This window comes from Entelurus aequoreus, linkage group LG21, assembly GCF_033978785.1.
Source record: "Entelurus aequoreus isolate RoL-2023_Sb linkage group LG21, RoL_Eaeq_v1.1, whole genome shotgun sequence".
NCBI lineage: Eukaryota > Metazoa > Chordata > Actinopteri > Syngnathiformes > Syngnathidae > Entelurus > Entelurus aequoreus.
Window position 1 is genome coordinate 43,984,527 of NC_084751.1, and position 23,820 is coordinate 44,008,346.

The window sequence follows — 23,820 nt, forward strand, 5'->3', positions numbered from 1 at the left end:
ATGTCTTTTGTCGTGTTTTATTCAATTAAAAAAAACAATAATAAAATGCTGTATTGAAAAAAACACGACTTCACAAAGGTGGGGCGTAGAGGTAGTAGTGGGGATGTACTCCCATCTAGTGGACAAAAATATATTACAGGCTGCCATTATTCTGAATGAGTGCAAGCAAATGTTTTCATTTTCTTGTTGGGGGTTTGTATTTTATAGCACCTGACACAAAACTAATATATTTTATATATATATATATATATATATATATATATATATATATATATATATATATATATATATATATATATATATATATATATATATATATATATATATATATATATATATATATATACATACATACATATATATACATATATATATATATATATATGTATATATATATATATACATACATATATATATACATATATACATATATATATATATATATATATATATATATATATATATATATATATATATATATATATATACATATATACATACATATATATACATACATATATATATATACATACATATATATATATACATACATATATATACATACATATATATATACATACATACATACATACATACATACATACATATATATATATATATATATATATATATATATATATATATATATATATATATATATATATATATATATATATATATATATATATATATATATATATGTGTGTGTGGGGAAAAAATCACAAGACTACTTCATCTCTACAGGCCTGTTTCATGAGGGGTTTCCTCAATCATCAGGAGATTTTAATAGAAGCATTCACATACCATGGTTTATATAGGGCACAGAATAACTATATAAAAACTATATAAACCATGGTATGTGAATGCTTCTATTAAAATCTCCTGATGATTGAGGAAACCCCTCATGAAACAGGCCTGTAGAGATGAAGAAGTCTTGTGATTTTTTTTTTCTTTTTCCCACACATACATATATTGCGCTCTACCACGGTATTGAGCACTATTTTTTTTGGATAATCTAATTAAGACATATATATGTATATATATAAAACTCAGAGTCAAATTGCATGTTTGTGCCTTATTCCTTGTCTTGTGGTCCTTTATGTAACACAACATAACATAGTACAGAATTTTTTTTTTTAATTATTAACTATTACTCACATATAAAAAAAAACAGACATTAAACACATGTTTTGATTTTTTTTATTATTCGAAGTCCTTGGTGTACTTTAGTCTTCCTTTTTTTTTTCTTTCATTTTTTCATTTTACCATTCGTTGAATTTGACACTATTTTGTTCCCACAATTGAGCAAGCATCCCCACAAATACCATCACACTGTTTTACTTTCACAATTGGGGGTGGGGGCAAAGGCTGATGGAGGGGTGTGGGGTCGGGGGCGGTACTGGTGGGTTTAGGAAGCAAGGCGGTCGAACACGCCGATCATTCGTATATGATTAGCATAACGTGGCATAGTAGAAGCACTCAGGCTGACAGTTGTGGGGGTGTGATTGTGAGTTGGAGGAGGGATGGGACACACACACACACACACACACACACACTCCAAAACCACTGTTGTTTAGTGTGTACGTGTGGCTATGACAAACACAAGCAGCAGCTTATATGTAGAGAGCTCCGTCGCCATAGCAACAGCTTGAAACAATGAAAGGAAAGAAGGGGTGGTGGGGGGGGGGGGTGTATGTGGCGTCTGACACTCTGGTTACTAGTACTTTGGCTGTCACCATGGAAACGCACACAAACATGCGGGCCATTTTTCGACGCTTCAGCTAAAGTGAGTACGGTCACGGTTAAATAAGCCAACATGGGGCCAAAGAAAGTTGCGAGTGACAGCACTTTGGTCATGAAGGTGAGAAGCACTATTAACAGTCATTAATAAAGATACAAGTGTAATAGTTGTCTGTATTATCAGTATTATTTGGAATGTGTTTTGTGGTAACATTTTGGGATTAATTGGGGAACGTTACTTTGGTTTTCTTGGGAACTTTTGGAGTGTGTGTGGGAACAGCTTCGTACGACGCACTCTTTCGCAGGGCGCAGTCCTTGGCGTCATAGCAACCGGATCGGCACGACGAGGAAGGAAGCGTTCGAGCATGCAGGAAGTGCCGCGCGCGCGCTCCATCCCTCCAACGTCACACGCACGCTACGCGACGTCAGCTCGCCGCCTCGTTTAAAAGCGCAAAAAACAACATCTGCTCAGCCGTTCTGCAAGTAAGTTACAAGTTGACACTAATTTGACAACAAAAAAAGTGAGCTTTTTTTTTTTTTTCCTTCTTCTTCCATCTTTACAGGGGCACAGCAGGCCCAAAACGAAAGCACAAAATCTGGCACCTTTGAATCGGTTTATCCTGGCTATCTTACATCCTTCGCTTTAAGAAGACTACGCAGACGCCTTCGGCTTTAGGCACATCAAGAGCAGGAATAATAGAATAATGGAACGAAACATTCTGTGTAAAATGCACTGTTTGGTGACACAGGTGGAATTGTTGATCTGGAGCGACAATAAGGCGTTTTTATTTCCCTTCTTTAACCTTCCTTCCTGCTCGGAATGACTCGTCAAGCTCCGTCAGACAAATATGCTTTTACTCTTGAAATGAGAGGAGAAACCTGAAGGCTGCCCCTCTTGGTGAATTAGCCATAGGATGGAAAAGAATACATTTCACTCAATCAGTCCAGGGTGGAAGAAAAGCATCAAAACTAAATAAAATAAAATAAAAAGTGCACAAATAAAGAGTGTTTTTTTTCATCGTGTGAGGCAGAGCTTTTTTTGTTTGAAGGGGAAAGGAGAGTGGGAATGTGGAAAAAAAAAAACAAGAGGGGAAGGAGTCAAAGATCACGGCTGAAGAAAGACCCAATCAGTTGTCGGGAGGTGTCGGCGGCGTAGAACCCTCAGAACTTGTCGGGCGTCCTTTACTCACAACCGCGTCACCTTCTCCTCCTCCTCCTCGCAGCGGCCAGAGGGTGACGCTCTAACCCAGATTGATGTTAGTCTTGCCACCGGGGGGCGCCACAATGCGCTGGGTGTTCCTGCGTGGGATGTTGTCGTCCACCTGAGCGCCTGTGAGGTCAAACATGTCAAATTAGTGATGTCAAGCAATTAAACACATGTGTGACTCATTAACTACACTGCAAAAAGTCAGTGTTCAAAAACAAGAAAAAAATAAACAAAAATGAGGGGTATTTTATTTGAACTAAGCAAAATTATCTCCCAATAGAACAAGAAAATGTGGCTTGTCAAGACTTTCCAAAACAAGTAAAATTAGCTAACCTCAATGAACCCTAAAATACATTAAAATAAGTATATTCTCACTAATAACAAGTGCACCTTTCTTGGTAGAAAAAAAAATATGAGACCTTTTTGCTCAATATGTTGAAAAATATTCTTAAATGAAGTAAATGCTAGTGCCATTATCTTGACATAATGATATGCGCTCTGCATTACATTTCTTGAAACCAGCAAACTTATACTAAAAACTAGTTTATTGTTCTTAATGGAAAGGCAACAAGGCAACCGCTTGTTACTAGGGATGGGCGATACCACACTTTTAGGATTTGATACGATACCGATACTTTTTCTTGCATTTTCATCGATACCGATACCGATACCATTAATTTCTTATTGGCAATTTTTGTCAGTCAAAAATATTATTACTATTGTTATTATTTAAGACAAATCACAAGACAAATACAGACCAATCATACCACATTTATTATGGTCAATATATAATAAAAGTAAAATTAAAATAAATAACATAAATATGAAAAATAAATAAAATATAAACAAAAATATACACATTTTCACTTTTCTTATTTCTCAAAAAAAAGTCTTGGTAGAAAAAGCTTAAAAAAACAATTATTCATAACAATGTTATGTTTCAAACCTCTTTGTGGAAGTAAACTTATAACACTTCTCTGAAGCAAAGTCAATAATTTCCTTATCACAATAAACTAGGATTTCCTTGTCCTATAAACCTGCACACGAAAGACAGTTCCCTGAGAAAATGAATTTGGAAAAATTATCTACAAAAATGTCTGACACCATCACACCTTTAGTGTACTCGATATATGTCGTCACACTTTACTGAAGTCTCAGATTGCTGTTCAGGAAAAGTAACAACACTGTCGGCTGGCTGTGTGTGTGTTCCACGTTAACGACGCTCATTCGCTGTCTCCTGTGACGTGACTGGGCCAGCTCTATACTCTGCCAGGTACACGGGTGTCCCAGCACATAGTAAGTTAAGTAAGTCATCAAAAACATCTGAAAGTGATGCTTGCACCCCCCACACGCCGTTTTTTGGTTTATATCGATACTTTTTTCAGAAAAGTGATGCCAAATGAGTAGCGTGTGAGTATCGATATATCGATACCACAGGATCGATACGCACATCCTTACTTGTTACTCTCTGGGTCTCCTAGCCGCTCAGGCAAATCATATTGTCTAAAAATGCATTTTTCCATGGATAACATGACATCATCGCGCCAAGTGCGTGCTCTTTCAGTCAATTAGTGCGCATATATACAGCCTGGCCCCCGGCCAAAAATGTTTTAATTGTAATTGTGAGGAATTCATCTGAATGTGCATGAACTATTTCTGTTCAAAATTGTTGTAAATGTCACATGTTAAATGTTTAAATATTAACTGTAAGTTTACTGTACTGTGCCAACTGTACTACTATATGAGTACGTGTTTTCTATTGTTTCATTGAAAATAAAACAGCAAAGTCCATTTGGCTGTCATCTGTTTTAATTATGAGACAATTGTGTCAAAGTCAGGATTTTTTTTTTCCATGCTTGAAATAAGAAATTATTACTTTAAAAAAGTAGTTTTATACTTGTGAGTGTTGATGACACAGCTTTGCAACAGTTGATATTCTAGTTTCAAGCATGTTTTACTCAATATAGCTCATCAAATCTCAGCAACAAGCTGTAATATCTTACTGAGATCATTAGGGACCAAAACCCTTAAAACAAGTAAAACACTCTAACATAAAATCTGCTTAGTGAGAAGAATTATCTTATCAGACAGAAAATAATCAAATATCACCCTTATTTGAGATATTTCATCTAACTTAGATGTCAGTTTTTGCAGTGTGTTATGTGTAATTAACCTATTTTTTAAATCTCACCTGAAAATGCTTAGAAAGCCCTCAACTTATTACTCATTGCATTATTATTAGGACAGATATATAAACAAAAGAAGTGGCTTTATAAAATAATTCATTGTTTTTATGCAGTCTGTTTTATTTTATTTACTGTTGCTGTTAGTCAAGCATGATACGAGTAAATCACATTTTCATTCACAGTGCCGTATTTTTCGGACTATAAGTCGCAGTTTTTTTCATAGTTTGGTGCGACTTATACTCAGGAGCGACTTATGTGTGAAATTATTAAAACATTAGCGTAAAATATCAAATAATATTATTGATCTCATTCACGTAAGAGACTAGACGTATAAGATTTCATGGGATTTAGCGATTAGGAGTGACAGATTGTTTGGTAAACGTATAGCATGTTCTATATGTTATAGTTATTTGAATGACTCTTACCATAATATGTTACGTTAACATACCAGGCACGTTCTCAGTTGGTTATTTATGCCTCATATAACGTACACTTATTCAGCCTGTTGTTCACTATTCTTTATTTATTTTAAATTACCTTTCAAATGTCTATTCTTGGTGTTGGCTTTTATCAAATACATTTCCCCCTAAAAATGCGACTCATACTCCAGTGCGACTTATATATGTTTTTTTCCTTCTTTATTATGCATTTTCGGCCGGTGCGACTTATACTCCAGAGCGACGTATTCTCCGAAAAATACGGTAAATTAAAAGAAGTTAGCATGCAAACCGTTAGCTATTTTACTCATGTCAAAACACAAATATATAAGGGACATGATGTAGGGACACTATATGGCACTTGGTACCTACTGCCATGTTGCTGGGTGCTACTGTAGCATACTTACTGTTAGAAGATTAGTGATTTTCCTTATGTCAAAATGGAAATGTGATATTACAAATATATACACTATATTGCCAAAAGTATTTGGCCACCTGCCTTGACTCACATATGAACGGCGGCGTTTCTGGGTGTTGTTGATAAATGGCTTTGGCTTTGCTTAATAGAGTTTTAACTTGCACTTACAGATGTAGCGACGAACTGAATTCATGACAGCGGTTTTCTGAAGTGTTCCCGAGCCAGTGTGGTGATATCCTTTACAGACTGACGTCGGTTTTTGATGCAGTACCGCTTGAGGGATCGAAGATCACGGACATTCAATGTTACGTGCAGTGATTTCTCCAGATTCTCTGAACCTTTTGATGATATTACGGACCGTAGATGGTGAAATCCCTAAATTCCTTGCAATAGCTGGTTGAGAAATGTTGTTCCAAAGTGTTGGACAATTTGCTCAGGCATTTGTTGACAAAGTGGTGACCCTCGCCCCGTCCTTGTTTGTGAATGACTGAGCATTTCATGGAAGCTGCTTTTATACCCAATCATGGCACCCACCTGTCCCAATTAGCCAGTGGGATGTTCCAAGTAAGCGTTTGAACAGTTTCCTCAACTTTCTCTGTCTTTTTTGCCACTTGTGCCAGCTTTTTTGAAACAAGTTGCAGGCATCAAATTCCAAATGAGCTAATATTTGCAAAAAAATAACAAAATTTACAAGAGATGATAAATGCTTTAAAATGTAATATCGGAAATTATCAATATGTTTTTTTTTTTATTATCGGTATCGTTTTTTTATTTTTTATTAAATCATTATAAAAAACACAAGATACACTTACAATTAGTACAACAACCCAAAACACCTCCCTCCCCCATTTCACACTCATTCACACAAAAGGGTTGTTTCTTTCTGTTATTAATATTCTGCTTCCTACATTATATATCAATATATATCAATACAGTCTGCAAGGGATACAGTCCGTAAGCACACATGATTGTGCGTGCTGCTGGTCCACTAATAGTACTAATCTTTAACAGTTAATTTTACAAATTTTCATTAATTACTAGTTTCTATGCAACTAATTTTATATTGTTTTACTTTCTTTTTTATTCAAGAAAATGTTTTTAATTTATTTATCTTATTTTATTTTATTAATTTTTAGAAAAAGGACCTTATCTTCACCATACCCGGTTGTCCAAATTAGGCATAATAATGTGTAGGGATGTCCGATAATGGCTTTTTGCCGATATCCGATATTGTCCAACTCTTTAATTACCGATACCGATATCAACCGATACCGATATCAACCGATATATGCAGTCGTGGAATTAACACATTATTATGTCTAATTTGGACAACCAGGTATGGTGAAGATAAGGTACTTTTTTTAAAAATTAGTAAAATAAGATAAATAAATTAAAAACATTTTCTTGAATAAAAAAGAAAGTACAACAATATAAAAACAGTTACATAGAAACTAGTAATTAATGAAAATTAGTAAAATGAACTGTTAAAGGTTAGTACTATTAGTGGACCAGCAGCATGCACAATCATGTGTGCTTACGGACTGTATCCCTTGCAGACTGTATTGATATATATTGATATATAATGTAGGAAGCAGAATATTAATAACAGAAAGAAACAACCCTTTTGTGTGAGGTTTTTTGGGTTGGTGCACTAATTGTAAGTGTATCTTGTGTTTTTTATGTTGATTTAATTAAAAAAATAAAATAAAATAAAAAATAAATTAAAAAAACGATACCGATAAAAAAAAAAACGATACCCATAATTTCCGATATTACATTTTAACGCATATATCGGCCGATAATATTGGCAGGCCGATATTATCGGACATCTCTAATAATGTGTTAATTTCACGACTGTATATATCGGTATCGGTTGATATCGGTATCGGTAATTAAGAGTTGGACAATATCGGAATATCGGCAAAAAGCCATTAACGGACATCCCTAAAGTTTACTAGTTCGAACGTTAAATATCTTGTCTTTGCAGTATATTTAATTGAATATAAGTTGAAAAGGATTTGCAAATCATTGCATTCTGTTTTTATTTACCATTTACACAACGTGCCAACTTCACTGGTTTTGGCTTTTGTAAGTTCAAGCTTAGTGATGCGTGCGCACTGACCGGAAAGGCTGAAGCCAGACTGATGCAGGTTACGGAGCTGCTGGTTCGGCTGCTTTGCAGGTGACGTCTTGGCAGAGGAGGCGGGCGTCATGGCTTTAGGGGTGACTGATACCTCACAAACTGGACCGTCATACAATCCTCTAGGTACGCCCCTCAGCTCAGCCAGCTGCATTGTGGGAAAATTAAGCCACTTTTGATTTTAAAAAGTAAACAATACAAATGTAACATTCACCATTTGATATAAAGTATGTATAAAAGGACATAGACGTGTCAGTGCATCTTACCCTGCTGCGGGCCTTTATCCTCTTGTAGACGTAGTCAGGGAAAGGCTTGCGGGCCACAAAGCGTCCCGAGCCTTCCGTGGTGTGGAGGTTTCCTTCCTCCAAGACGATCTTGCCTTGGCTGATCACCACCAGAGGCCCGCCACGCACTTCTGTTCCTTCAAAGATGTTGTACTCCACAGTCTGTAACAAAGAACATTCAAACAGGTTGAGATTATGTTCAAGAGTGGAACTAAACTCTCGGGCATGGTCCAAAGATCTATTACCTATGTGTCAAAGTCAGGGCCAGCGGGCCGGATGAATGATCCATGGCCCATGGGATGATATTTGATTAGTATTAGAACCGGCCCGCAGGCCACAGCCGCCTGCTGCTGTTTTGCACGCACCAATACTCCATCAGTGTTGGCGCTAGGAATTTTAAAACGGGCCATCAAGTCATAAAAATGAATTTTTGGGGTCCCACTTTTTTGTAAGCGTTTTGAAAACAAATGATAAATGTATGCATTATCCTGTTATACCTCACATTCTATATTGTGTTTTGGAAAAAGGTTGTCATAAACGTTACTTAATTCATTAAGAAAATAAATAATACAAAAGAAAACACATTTTTATGCATATGTAAATTTATTCTGTTATAAATAGAAATATTATCGGCTGATAAATGCTTTAAAATGTAATATCGGAAATTATTGGTATCGGTTTCAAAAAGTACAATTTATGACTTTTTAAAATGCCGCTGTGTACACGGACGTAGGGGGAAGTACAGAGCGCCAATAAACCTTAAAGGCACTGCAATTGCGTGCCGGCCCAATCACATAATATCTACGGCTTTTCACACACACAAGTGAATGCAATCATACTTGGTCAACAGCCATACAGGTCACACTGAGGGTGAGCGTATAAACAACTTTAACACTGTTACAAATATGCGCCACACTGTGAACCCACACCAAATAAGAATGACAAACACATTTCGGGAGAACATCCGCACCGTAACACAACATAAACACAACAGAACAAATACCCAGAATCCCTTGCAGCACTAACTTTTCCGGGACGCTACAATATACACCCCCCCGCTACCCCCGCCCACCTCAACCTCCTCATGCTCTCTCAGGGAGAGCATGTCCCAAATTCCAAGCTGCTGTTTTGAGGCATGTTAAAAAAAATAATGCACTTTGTGACTTCAATAATAAATATGGCAGTGCCATGTTGGCATTTTTTTCCATAACTTGAGTTGATTTATTTTGGAAAACCTTGTTACATTGTTTAATGCATCCAGCGGGGCATCACAACAAAATTAGGCATAATAATGTGTTGATTCCAAGACTGTATATATCGGTATTGGTTGATATCAGACTCAGTAATTAAGAGTTGGACAATATCGGAATATCGGATATCGGCAAAAAAGCCATTATCGGACATCTCTAGTTATAAACATTCATTCACTTTCTTCTTTCCTTCATGGCTCTAAACTTTACAGCTGCCGGTATTTTTTCTATATTTTTACTGTAATATTTTCAGAACGTGTTTGTTTTATTTTTGGCCAAAGTAAGACAAAGAAAACAAATCTGAAGTTGTCTTTATTTTTTAAATATTAATGCCATGATTTTATTAGTCCGGCCCGCGTGTGCACAGATTTTCCTCTGTGCTGAGCTAAAATGAGTTTGACACCCCTGGGGCCGTACTTATCAAGCTTCTTAGAGTGCCATTTTACACTTAAGTCCTGAGAATTTGCGAAATGTAGTCCTACTCTCAAACTTAAGAATAAAAGCTTTTTATCAACGTTCTTAAGTCTAAGAATCACTCCTACTCTCCACGATATTTAACCCTTGTATTATGTTGAAAAAAAATAACATTGATTATGTTGCGGGTCATTTTGACCCGTACTGTGTAAATGCACTCAAAACAGTCAAGAAAACAGGTTAAACCAATAACAACGTTATTTTAGGTTATATAAACATTTAGAAAAGTGACATACAATACATTTTTAATTCCAACACTATATTTAAGAAATACTTTAACTTCAACTTTAACTTCATCCCAGCGAACTTCAACATTTTCAATGTTCTCCAAATTTTCTTCAACATTTTCAATGCTCTCCACATGATGGACAGAATGTTACTGTGTGCTTTCTGCAGATGTAATTCTTGCATTTCACATAAGAGGTACTTGTTTTACTGTCCTCTCGGGGTAAGCAGACACGTCCACAATGTTGTAGAAAATCACCAAAGGCCAACGGGCTGTCTTGCGCTGGCAGCTGTATGTTGCTGTGACTTTGTCCAGATTGTCAACTCCTCCTTTGGTGGAGTTATAATCCAGGATCATTTGTGGCTTCATGTCTTCTCTTGTGCTCAGAGATGCATCTGTGTGCATTGTACTCGTTAGAAGACTATTCGTGTTTCTCTTTGGGCAGTATGAAACAACTGTTGCTTTCTCAGTGAAAGCAAATATTGAGGAATGCAGAGGTCTGCCCTGCATCTTCAGAATTTCGGTGGGAAGTTCTGGCTTATTTTTTCTGACTGTTCCCAACATGGTCAGCTTTCTCTTCTGAAGTGTATCTCCAAGGTGATAGGATGTAAAGAAATTGTCACATGTGATGTTATGACCTTGCAGCCCTTCACTCATTTCCAGCACCACACACATCTGATTCTTCTCAGATGTTCCTCCAGGTTGCTTTCCAGTGTATACTTGCATATTCTATGCATAGCTGGATTTTGCATCACAGGCTGCCCATATTTTGATGCCATACTTGGCGGGCTTGTTGGGCATGTACTGTCGGAAAGGACAGTGCCCCCTGAATGGAACAAGGCGCTCATCTACAGTAACATGGGGACCAGGATAGTACAACAAAGGTACATTTTCAACCCATTTATCCCACACATCTCTGATCGCAGCTAGTTTGTCTCTTTCACGTCGACCAGCTCTGGTGTCGCGGTTGTCAAAGCGGATCACACAAGATATCATGTGGAATGTCTCCAGAGACATTGGCCTTCCATTCTCTTCATTCCATAGACTTGCAGTGGCTTCTCCCTTTGACCTGTACACTCCAGCTAATAACAGAACTCCAATGTAAGCATGCAAGTCAGTCTGATCCAGTGCCTTCCATTTCTCTTGAAACACGCGTCTCCCCTCCAAGTTGGTCATTTCCAGTATCATCCTCTCTATTGGTGGGGATATGAAGAGCTGAAATGCTGATTGAATCTCATCAACTCGTGTGACAGCAAATCTTGTAGGACCGGGAGTCATTTTGATCACATTGGAAGATGATAGTCTGCCTCGGCTTGGGTGTGGTGATGTTGACCATTTTATATTACCGTCCTTAGATGCCCATGTCCCTTCTGTGGATGATGATTGCTGCATTGCTTGGTTTTCATCTGTTGGAGGAACAACAGCAGACTCGTCCTCTGAATCCTCCTCATTGTAGGAAAATTGACAATCTGGATCAGCAATAACATTGTCCTCTGTCTCTGAAAAATTCTCTGTTTCTGAAATCTCTTCCTCTACATCACTATCCCAGTTAAAAATCAGGGATAAAGCCTCCTCAGATGTCATCATTCTGGAGCTCATTTTTGGTGAGTTTGTCAAAGAGATGACATGAGAACAGTGACAAGGACAAGTGTGAGAAAGTTCCCTCTCTTCACACACCTGGCTCTGGGTCTCAGAGGCAATCAAACTACAAAAAATTGTACATCAAAGTAAAAAGTACATCATAGAAACATGTTTATTTTGGATCTGAACAGCTGTTTACCCACATCAAAGCGTCTGGGTCAAAATGACCCGCAACATCATCTTTGTATACAACTCTAGAAAGACATTCCACTACACATCAAAGTGTCCAGATTTTACACACCAGTTCATGACCCTAGATGAGGAAAAGTCACCAAATTTCAGCAAGAAAAAGAAAGGATAACCAGTACTTTGATCAACACAAAAACTGAAATGGGTCAAATTGACCCTTAACATAATACAAGGGTTAAGAGACCTTCAGAGGTGTCTTAAGTGGTTAGGAGTTGCCAGCAGGGGATGGCACTGAGGCGAGAGAGACGTGCGCGAACGTTCAGGGAACGGAACAATGTTTTGGTTTTTTTTGATGACGAGCAGCTGATCAAACGGTATCGTTTAGACAGAGCGGATATTATTTTTGTCACAGATTTAATACTTTTCGATTCCTTGTTGATTTCTGCATGTGTCTGCCGTGGGCTAGTATATATAGAGCCACCCACACCAGTTTCAAATTAGTTGCCTAATTAATGAATTGGAAAGAAAATGTTATGACAGTAGCGTATGTGTGTGGCCGTGAGGTGAGTGACGTCAGTGAGTGTGTGGGCGAGAGAAGAGAAGAGAGGGAGCGGTAGCGTGAGTGCCGGCGGGGACTAGTTTGTTTTGTATTATTTTGTAGTTTATTGTCAAAATATACACTCCCATTGTCCACTTAAATATTTCCAAGATATTTCTTTATTCTTAGACAAGGGATTCCCTTCCGTGATTGGTCATTTCTATGGACACAGAAATGACGTCACCTAAAATTGCGTTTACGGCACATAGTAATGTCGTAATTCAGCTCTGAGTGTGACACTTAAGATTCAGTCCTACACTTTGCTGAAAGTGTGAGTAAGACGCTTGATAACTAACTTTTAAGTGCAGCTTTCAGCGAAGAATTTATTTACTCTTAAGTAAACTCTTAGCAGACTTCTTAGGAGTAATTCTAAGAAGCTTGATAAGTACGGCCCCTGATCTATTACAACTAATAGCAGTTTATTACATCAAAGCAGAAACACAATTAATGAATGTAATCCCCTACACATATTTTCTTTCCTGCTATCTTCAGGCGAGTGATGCGATGACCTTGTAGTGCATGCTACACTTACAGCTTACCCAGGGAGCTAAAATGTAAATGACAACATTTATAGTATAAAAAGAGCTGAGATGATTTCGCCCAAATTGACCAAGAGGTGTCATGGCAACAAGTGAGAAACCAGTCGATGAGGCACATAGGCCTCGGGAGCAGAGGAAGACCAAACAGGGTCAATCAAGGACGGTTGAACATGTGGTGTGTGTGTGTCAATGTGCGTGTGTGGGTGTCAGTGTGCGTGTGTGTGTGTGTGTGTGTGTGTGTGTGTGTGTGTGTGTGTGTGTGTGTGTGTGTGTGTGTGTGTGTGTGTGTGTGTGTGTGTGTGTGTGTGTGTGTGTGTGTGTGTGACATTAAAGCTGAATGCTGAAAGTCTACTGAAGTTAAGTCTGTGGTCATTCATGAGGCAGACTTTGAACAACTAGAATGACATCACCACAAAGAGCTTGTATGAACCACACACACAAATTGCCAATGAGCAATTCCTCCCATGAACATATCTTCATCATTTTCTGAGCAGCCAGAATAAAAAAGAAACCAAAGAACATTTCCCAGTACACAACACACACGCACACATTCTTGTATGTGTTACCTTCTTGAGACCTAAGAAAAATGCCTACCTCTTTAGGACCACCCTTTCCAGATATACAAAGATTTGTCTTTACAACATTAATAATATATACATACTATGCCAATATAAACAAGCTTGTTGTGAAAAATGAGTTGGAATTTTACAAGAAAAAGGTCACAATTTCACAAGAAAAACTTAAAATTTTGGCAGTTTTATAATATAAGTAGTAATTTTACTCAGCGGAAGTCAACATTTTACAAGAAAAACTGAACGTTTGTGCAATGTTATGATAAAAGTTGGAATTTTACTCAATAACAGTCACAATTTTTACAAGAAAAGCTTAAAATGTTGGCAATTTCATGAAAAGAGTCGTAATTTTACTCGACAAAAGTCACAATTTTATAAGAAAACTTTCAAATGTTGGCAATATTATAATAATAATCGGAATTTTACTCGGCAAAATGATGACTTTCGTCATCATTTTACTCAAAAAATGTCACTGTTTTACGAGAACAACAAAAACATTGGCAATATTGTGATAAAAGTCAGAATTTTATAAGTAAAATGTCACCCTTTTTGCATTAAAAAGTAATAATTTTACATAAAAAGTAAAGAGTACTGCAAATATTGCAATATTACAGAAACAGAAAAATTATGAGAAATTGTTCCCAATTTTAATAGGAAAAAAGTTGACACATTTGTGAGAAAAAGACTGCTTTTAGTTACATTTTTAGTTGGTAATTGGTTTTTAATCTTCATTATTTACTTCAAGTTATTACAGTATGCCTCTATATACAGTACATATTTATTTATTTTTTTAAATTAATTTTGGCCAACGGGGGCGCACTTCAAATTTTTTACACACAATTGTTATTTCATATGTTGACCAGAGGGGGAGCACTTTTAAAACCGACACTCAATTTGAAAAATCCCTCCTTTTTTGGGACCACCCTAATTTTGATAGATTTCACCACCAGGGGTGCAAATGAGACATCCTCTATTACAGTGGTTCTCAAATGGGGGTACGGGTACCCCCGGGGGTACTTGAAGGTATGCCAAGGGGTACGTGAGATTTTTTTTAAATATTCTAAAAATAGCAACAATTCAAAAATCCTTTATAAATATATTTATTGAATAATACTTCAACAAAATATGAATGTAAGTTCATAAACTGAACATCAAATCAAGTAGGCTATTCCATTCATTACCATAAAGCCAGAGTTTCCCCCATGCCATGATGGTTTGACCCTCACTAAAATGTCTGTTAAAAAGAACTGTGAAAAGAAATGCAACAATGCAATATTCAGTGTTGACAGCTAGATTTTTTGTGGACATGTTCCATAAATATTTAATATTTATATGTTAAAGATTTATTTTTTTGTGAAGAAATGTTTAGAATGAAGTTCATGAATCCAGATGGATCTCTATTACAATCCCCAAAGAGGGCGCTTTAAGTTGATGATTACTTCTGTGTGTAGAAATCTTTATTTATAATTGAACCACTTGTTTATTTTTCAACAAGTTTTTAGTTATTTTTATATCTTTTTTTCCAAATAGTTCAAGAAAGACCACTACAAATGAGCAATATTTTGCACTGTTGTACAATTGAATAAATCAGAAACTGATGACATAGTGCTGTATTTTACTTCTTTATCTCTTTTTTTCAACCAAACATGCTTTGCTCTGATTAGGGGGTACTTGAATTAAAAAAAATGTTCACAGGGGGTACATCACTGAAAAAAGGTTGAGAACCACTGCTCTATTAGATGCAATGGTTTCCCATTTTGGGACCATGATTTATGTCCTAACTTGTACACCGCTCCTCATATGGAAGCTACTTTTCCTTGCTGAGGTCTCAAGAAGGGTAGAAATACAAGAAAACACACACACACACACACACACACACACACACACACGCACACACACACACACACGCACACACACACACACACACACACACACACACACACACACACACGCCTGCTAACAATCAAAACTGTTCTGTTCCAGATGTTAGGAATGACATCACGGCCCTGCTGCTGCTGTGCAAGGCCCACACCCTCTTCAAGTAAAACCACCACCAAACCTCCCATGACAGCGTGATAAAGTAACTTACTCCTCTTGCTGTATTAATAAAAAAATAAAAAATAAAATAAAAAAATAATCTTTTTTTTCTTTGTTCATAATGTATATTTTCTGCTGGATCTACTCTCTAGTTCAGGGGTCACCAACCTTTTTGAAACCAAGAGCTACTTCTTGGGTGCTGATTAATGCGAAGGGCTACCAGTTTGATACACACTTAAATAAATTGCCAGAAATAGCCAATTTGCTCAATTTACCTTTAAAGGCCTACTGAAACCCACTACTACCGACCACGCAGTCTGATAGTTTATATATCAATGATGAAATCTTAACATTATAACACATGCCAATACGGCCGGGTTAACTTATAAAGTGACATTTTAAATTTGCCGCTAAACTTCCGGTTCGAAACGCCTCTGAGGATGACGTATGCGTGTGACGTAGCCCGACGAACACGGGTATGCCTTCCACATTGAAGCCGATACGAAAAAGCTCTGTTTTCATTTCATAATTCCACAGTATTCTGGACATCTGTGTTCGTGAATCTGTTTCAATCATGTTCATTGCATTATGGAGAAGGAAGCCGAGCAAGCAAAGAAGAAAGTTGTCGGTGCGAAATGGACGTATTTTTCGAACGTAGTCAGCCACAACAGTACACAGCCGGCGCTTCTTTGTTTACATTCCCGAAAGATGCAGTCAAGATGGAAGAACTCGGATAACAGAGACTCTAACCAGGAGGACTTTTGATTTGGATACACAGACGCCTGTAGAGAACTGGGACAACACAGACTCTTACCAGGATTACTTTGATTTGGATGACAAAGACGCAGACGTGCTACTGTGAGTATGCAGCTTTGGCTTTTTTTTGCGTATGTACGTAACTTTTTTTAAATATATAAGCTTTATGAACCTTGGGTTAGGTGAACGGTCTTTTTGGCTGAGTGATTGTGTGTGTTGATCATGTGTTTGAATTGTATTGGCGTGTTCTATGGAGCTAGGAGCTAGCAGAGGAGCTAGGAGCTAGCATAACACGTACCGTACCGTACGTGCGCGTCACGTAAGTAACTTTTTAAAAATATATAAGCTTTATGAACCTTGGGTTAGGTGAACGGTCTTTTGGGCTGAGTGATTGTGTGTGTTGATCGGGTGTTTGAATTGTATTGGCGTGTTCTATGGAGCTAGGAGCTAGCAGAGGAGCTAGGAGCTAGCATAACAAACACGCAGGTGTTATTATGCAGGATTAATTTGTGGCATATTAAATATAAGCCTGGTTGTGTTGTGGCTAATAGAGTATATATATGTCTTGTGTTTATTTACTGTTGTAGTCATTCCCAGCTGAATATCAGGTACCGTGAGTATGCAGCCTTGGCTGCTAAACATTCGATAACTTGACCGTATGTGCGCGTCACGTACGTAACTTTTAAAAAATATATAAGCTTTATGAACCTTGGGTTAGGTAAACGGTCTTTTGGGCTGAGTGATTGTGTGTGTTGATCAGGTGTTTGAATTGTATTGGCGTGTTCTATGGAGCTAGGAGCTAGCAGAGGAGCTAGGAGCTAGCATAACAAACACGCAGGTGTTTTTATGCAGGATTAATTTGTGGCATATTAAATATAAGCCTGGTTGTGTTGTGGCTAATAGAGTATATATATGTCTTGTGTTTATTTACTGTTGTAGTCATTCCCAGCTGAATATCAGGTCACCCCCGGCTCTCACAGCATCTTCCCTATCTGAATAGCTTCAACTCCCCACTAGTCCTTCACTTGCACTTTACTCATCCACAAATCTTTCATCCTCGCTCAAATTAATGGGGAAATTGTCGCTTTCTCGGTCCGAATCTCTCTCACTTCATGCGGCCATCATTGTAAACAATAGGGAACTTTGCGTATATGTTCAACTGACTACGTCACGCTACTTCCGGTAGGGGCAAGCCTTTTTTTTATCAGATACCAAAAGTTGCAATCTTTATCGTCGTTGTTCTATACTAAATCCTTTCAGCAAAAATATGGCAATATCGCGAAATGATCAAGTATGACACATAGAATAGATCTGCTATCCCCGTTTAAATAAAAAAAATTCATTTCAGTAGGCCTTTAACTGTATATTATTATTAATAATTAATGATATTTACACTTAATTGAATGGTTTAAAAGAGGAGAAAACACCAAAAAATGACAATTACATTCTGAAACATAGTCTATCTTCAATTTCGACTCTTTAAAATTCAAAATTCAACCGAAAAAAAGAAGAGAAAAACTAGCTAATTCGAATCTTTTTGAAAAAATTAAAAAAAATAATTTATGGCACATCATTAGTAATTTTTCCTGATTAAGATTAATTTTAGAATTTTGATGACATGTTTTAAATAGGTTAAAATCCAATCTGCACTTTGTTAGAATATATAACAAATTGGACCAAGCTATATTTCTAACAAAGACAAATCATTATTTCTTCTAGATTTTCCAGAACAAAATTTTTTCAAAGAAATTCAAAAGACTTTGAAATAAGATTTAAATTTGATTCTACAGATTTTCTAGATTTGCCAGAATAATTTTTTTTGAATTTTAATCATAATAATTTAGAAGAAATATTTCACAAATATTCTTCGTCGAAAAAACAGAAGCTAAAATGAAGAATTAAATTAAAATTTATTTATTATTCTTTACAATAAAAAAATTAATTTACTTGAACATTGATTTAAATTGTCAGGAAAGAAGAGGAAGGAATTTAAAAGGTAAAAAGGTATATGTGTTTAAAAATCCTAAAATCCTTTTTAAGGTTGTATTTTTTCTCTAAAATTGTCTTTCTGAAAGTTATAAGAAGCAAAGTAAAAAAATAATGAATTTATTTAAACAAGTGAAGACCAAGTCTTTAAAATATTTTCTTGGATTTTCAAATTCTATTTGAGTTTTGTCTCTCTTAGAATTAAAAATGTCGGGCAAAGCGAGACCAGCTTGCTAGTAAATAAATACAATTTAAAAAATAGAGGCAGCTCACTGGTAAGTGCTGCTATTGGAGCTATTTTTAGAACAGCCTAGCGGGCTACTCATCTGGTCCTTACGGGCTACCTGGTGCCCGCGGGCACCACGCTGGTGACCCCTGCTCTCGTTTATCCTGCCCTTTTTGTTTTTGCTGCAGCTGTTACATATACTGTAATATTGTACATGGTAATTGGGATTTGTTATATATTGTACGTAAATATTTCAGGAAAACTATGTTTCATGCTAAGGAAACTAACAAGTGACGAAGATCCAAATGTGCAAAATTGAACACACACACATACAGAAGAGTGAAAATATGGAATTTGTACCGAGTTGTGGGTCTTAGCAGAGATGATCTTTATGACGTCAGGGTCCCACAGCACCAGATCGGCATCAGAGCCTACAGCAATACGACCCTTGCGGGGATACAGGTTGAAGATCTTGGCCGCGTTAGTGCTGGTCACCGCCACAAACTGGTTTTCGTCCATCTTGCCAGTCACCTGCCCAGAGTGAAAATATTGACAATCAGGAAAATAAAAGTGTTTTTACTTGGCTATTCTAACCATACTAATTACATTTTTCCTAAAAATGTATGTCATTACATTAAGGCCAATTAAAAAAATGCACATTCGCCCCACTCCGGTGTTAATACAATCCCCAGCAACACAAGTTGTGTTTTATCTGTTTAGGTAAAAACACATTTACCGTCTGTCATGTGCATTTTGCCTAATCAGAAGCCTGAAAAAGCAACTGCCAGCTAACTCGGTCACACATGAAAATGTGACAGTTGACAATGTCATGTACATTATCTTTAAAAAAAAAAGGGTTTTCTCGCCAAGCAGCAAGGTGGTTATCTCAATGTAACTACTATCATTTGTAAATGAATAAAGGATGTGAGCTTCACAATATTATTAGGAAATGATCATATACATTTCAGTTTGCTAAAGCATTAATTAAAGCAAGCTCTGATTTACAAATAAGGGCCTGATCTACTTAGATCCAAATACCACGTGCTAAACAGCATGGGGGGGTGTATATTGTAGCATCCAGGAAGAGTTAGTGCTGCAAGGGGTTCTGGGTATTTGTTCTGTTGTGTTTATTTTGTGTTACGGTGCGGATGTTCTCCCGAAATGTGTTTGTCATTCTTGTTTGGTGTGGGTTCACAGTGTGGCGCATATTTGTAACAGTGTTAAAGTTGTTTACACGGACACCCTCAGTGTGACCTGTATGGCTGTTGACCAAGTATAGATTGCATTCACTTGTGTGTGTGAAAAGCTGTAGATATTATGTGACTTGGCCGGCACGCAAAGGCAGTGCCTTTAAGGTTTATTGGCGCGCTGTACTTCTCCCTACGTCCGTGTACATTGTGGCGTTTTAAAAAGTCATAAACTTTACTTTTTGAAACCGATACCGATCATTTTGAAACCGATACCGATAATTTCCAATATTACATTTTAAAGCATTTATCGGCCGATAATATCGGCAGTCCGATATTATCGGACATCCCTATATATAAGCCACAGATATATACCGGTATGTTGTAAAATTTTGATATTTACATACAAAGATTTTGTAAATGTTTATTTACATACCCTAATTGTTTCCAAACGGTGCCTGTAACTCTGCAGTTAAACGGCTGATCAAACAAAACAGAAAAGTAATAAATGTCTTTATTCATACTTTATGAGATGAATAAGATTTTCTCCTTTTTTAATAAGGCCCAATATGTTTATTAGGATCATTTTAGTGCATTGTACTTCTTTGCTTAATCTATTCCATAATTTAGCCGTGACCAATAAAATATCCATAGATTAGCCACACCATTGGATAAGACGCAGGGTTCAAAGCTTAGGGAAAAAAGTAGACGGGTGTAATTTTGACATGTGTTTTTTTTTTTAAACGTCCACATATCAATAGGCTGGTGACCAGTCTCCACTCGGGATGGTCTCCTACTGGCCCCACTATGGACTGGACTCTCACTATTATGTTAGATCCACTATGGACTGGACTCTCACTATTATGTTAGATCCACTATGGACTGGACTCTCACTATTATGTTAGATCCACTGTGTACTGGACTCTCACTATTATGTTAGATCCACTATGGACTGGACTCTCACTATTATGTTAGATCCACTATGGACTGGACTCTCACAATATTATGGTAGATCCACTATGGACTGGACTCTCACTATTATGTTAGATCCACTATGGACTGGACTCTCACTATTATGTTAGATCCACTATGGACTGGACTCTCACAATATTATGGTAGATCCACTCGACGTCCATTGCACCGGTCGCCCAGGGGGGGGTCCCCACATCTGCGGTCCTCTCCAAGGTTTCTCACTATCCCATTGGGTTGAGTTTTTTCTTGGAGATCTGAGCCGAGGTTGTCGTTGTGGCTTGTGCAGCCCTTTGAGACACTGGTGATTTAGCGCTATATAAGTAAACATTGATTGATTGATTGACATTGTGTGGTACGTGTATGGAAATTTGCTGTATAAGTTTTTTGAACGGCCGAGAAAGGGCAAGTTTGAGTATCTAATATAAATTGATGCTACACTCCGTTAATAATATAGTAAACAGGGTCATCAACTAACATACTTGCATGTACCAAAAGAGGAGAATATGTATGCAGTGGAATACCTTTAATGTTATTAAAAAGACGTACCGCGGTTCATATTGAGGACGCTGGTGGGCCTACGTACTACAAATACCCCAGCAGTATTTCATGTGAAGTACACATCCTAACACATACCACACATTTGTCCCAGATAATGGACATTCTCTCCTCTGCCCCGTTGACGCCTTCGGGAATCAAGCTGAAGTCGTCTTTGCCCACAGCACGTTGAGCGGTGTCAAAGGGACAATGTGCACTTCCTGTCACCTGCAGATCGCCACTAAAAGAAAAGAGAGCAAAAAGTTAGGGGGAAAAAACTGTATCTGTACCTGGAAGTTTTGATGATGGTGTTACCAGGAGAGCAGAGAGTTGAGATAGTCTGGTGTGGTTGGGTCAGGGCTCAGCGGAGGGGAGGTGATGTAAGCTGCTGCCTTGGCCCAGTTTTTGCTCCAGTAGTGGGAGCCGTCTGTTCCCAGGCTCGCAGTGATTGGTTCTCCGTAGACCACAGTGCCTAAAAAGTCCAGTCATGAAAGTCTCTTACTTGGTATTTTGTTACCGACATTGTTCATCTCTTCAGTTTGTGTTGGCTTAAAGTGTTTGGAAAATTACTTTAAAAAGTACCGTATTTTCAGGACCATAAGGCGCATTAAAGAGGTCATATAATTATTTATTTTTTTCTAAATTGAAAAAACTTCTTTGTGGTCTACATAGCATGTGATGATGGTTCTTTGCTCAAAATGTTGCATAGATGATGTTTTACACATCATCTTCAAGCCGCTTTCTGACAGTCGCTTCAGGATGCGCCGCTTATCGACTACGGTGTCGACACGGACTACAAAGGTGGACACACACAAATTTTCAGGACTTATGCAGATCCCAAATACAGATCAGCAGGTACCAGAAGGTAAGAAAAGTTGCTTTTGCATAAAATTGCGAAACAAAACGCCAGATAATATGTCTTACCTTATACACACACCATAGTAATACTCCTATGTTGAAGCACAGTACAATCCATCAAGCGGTGCGGCTTCATAGCTTACCAAAGTCCTGCTAAAACATTTTGATAGAGTTCCGTGTGTAATGTTCTATATTTTCAATGGAACATATACAATTTTTGGTGGTTTACTTTAGTCATATCGCAGTCTACACGTATATCTTATGTATGACTGCCATCATATTGCAGTATACACGTATCTCTTATGTATGACTGCCATCATATTGCAGTCTACACGTATCTCTTATGTATGACTGCCATCATATTGCAGACTACACGTATCTCTTATGTGTGACTGCCATCATATTGCAGTCTACATGTATCTCTTATGTGTGACTGCCATCATATTGCAGTCTACACGTATCTCTTATGTGTGACTGCCATCATATTGCAGTCTACACGTATCTCTTGTGTGACTGCCATCATATTGCAGTGTACACGTATCTCTTATGTGTGACTGCCATCATATTGCAGTCTACACGTATCTCTTATGTGTGACTGCCATCATATTGCAGTCTACACGTATCTCTTATGTGTGACTGCCATCATATTGCAGTCTACACGTATCTCTTATATGTGACTGCCATCATATTGCAGTCTACACGTACCTCTTATGTGTGACTGCCATCATATTGCAGTCTACACGTATCTCTTATGTGTGACTGCCATCATATTGCAGTCTACATGTATCTCTTATGTGTGACTGCCATCATATTGCAGTCTACACGTATCTCTTATGTGTGACTGCCATCATATTGCAGTCTACACGTATCTCTTGTGTGACTGCCATCACATTGCAGTCTACAAGTATCTCTTATGTGTGACTGCCATCATATTGCATTCTACACGTATCTCTTATGTGTGACTGCCATCATATTATAGTCTACACATATCTCTTATGTGTGACTTCCATCATATTGCAGTCTGCACGTATCTCTTATGTATGACTGCCATCATATTGCAGTCTACATGTATCTCTTGTGTGACTGCCATCATATTGCAGTCTACAAGTATCTCTTATGTGTGACTGCCATCATATTGCATTCTACACGTATCTCTTATGTGTGACTGCCATCATATTATAGTCTACACATATCTCTTATGTGTGACTTCCATCATATTGCAGTCTGCACGTATCTCTTATGTATGACTGCCATCATATTGCAGTATACACGTATCTCTTATGTGTGACTGCCATCATATTGTAGTCTACATGTATCTCTTGTGTGACTGCCATCATATTGCAGTCTACACGTATCTCTTATGTGTGACTGCCATCATATTGCAGCCTACACGTATCTCTTATGTGTGACTGCCATCATATTG

The 23,820-nt window shown here is 37.4% G+C and overlaps 1 protein-coding gene across 2 annotated transcripts in view; it reads right to left on the reverse strand.

The window, feature by feature from the left end:
- Nucleotides 1–1,156: 1,156 nt before the first annotated feature.
- Nucleotides 1,157–23,820, reverse strand: part of LOC133638763 (dihydropyrimidinase-related protein 2) — a 66,270-nt gene continuing 43,606 nt past the window's right edge. For both annotated transcript variants that reach the window (XM_062031693.1, XM_062031694.1), the window contains exons 9-14: nt 21,855–22,011; nt 21,639–21,780; nt 19,207–19,377; nt 8,395–8,574; nt 8,111–8,276; nt 1,157–3,070 (exon numbers count right to left, since the gene is read on the reverse strand). In XM_062031693.1, coding sequence (XP_061887677.1) covers nt 2,982–3,070; nt 8,111–8,276; nt 8,395–8,574; nt 19,207–19,377; nt 21,639–21,780; nt 21,855–22,011 — 905 coding nt within the window. In that variant the 3' untranslated portion in view covers nt 1,157–2,981. The remainder of the gene's footprint in view (nt 3,071–8,110; nt 8,277–8,394; nt 8,575–19,206; nt 19,378–21,638; nt 21,781–21,854; nt 22,012–23,820) is intronic.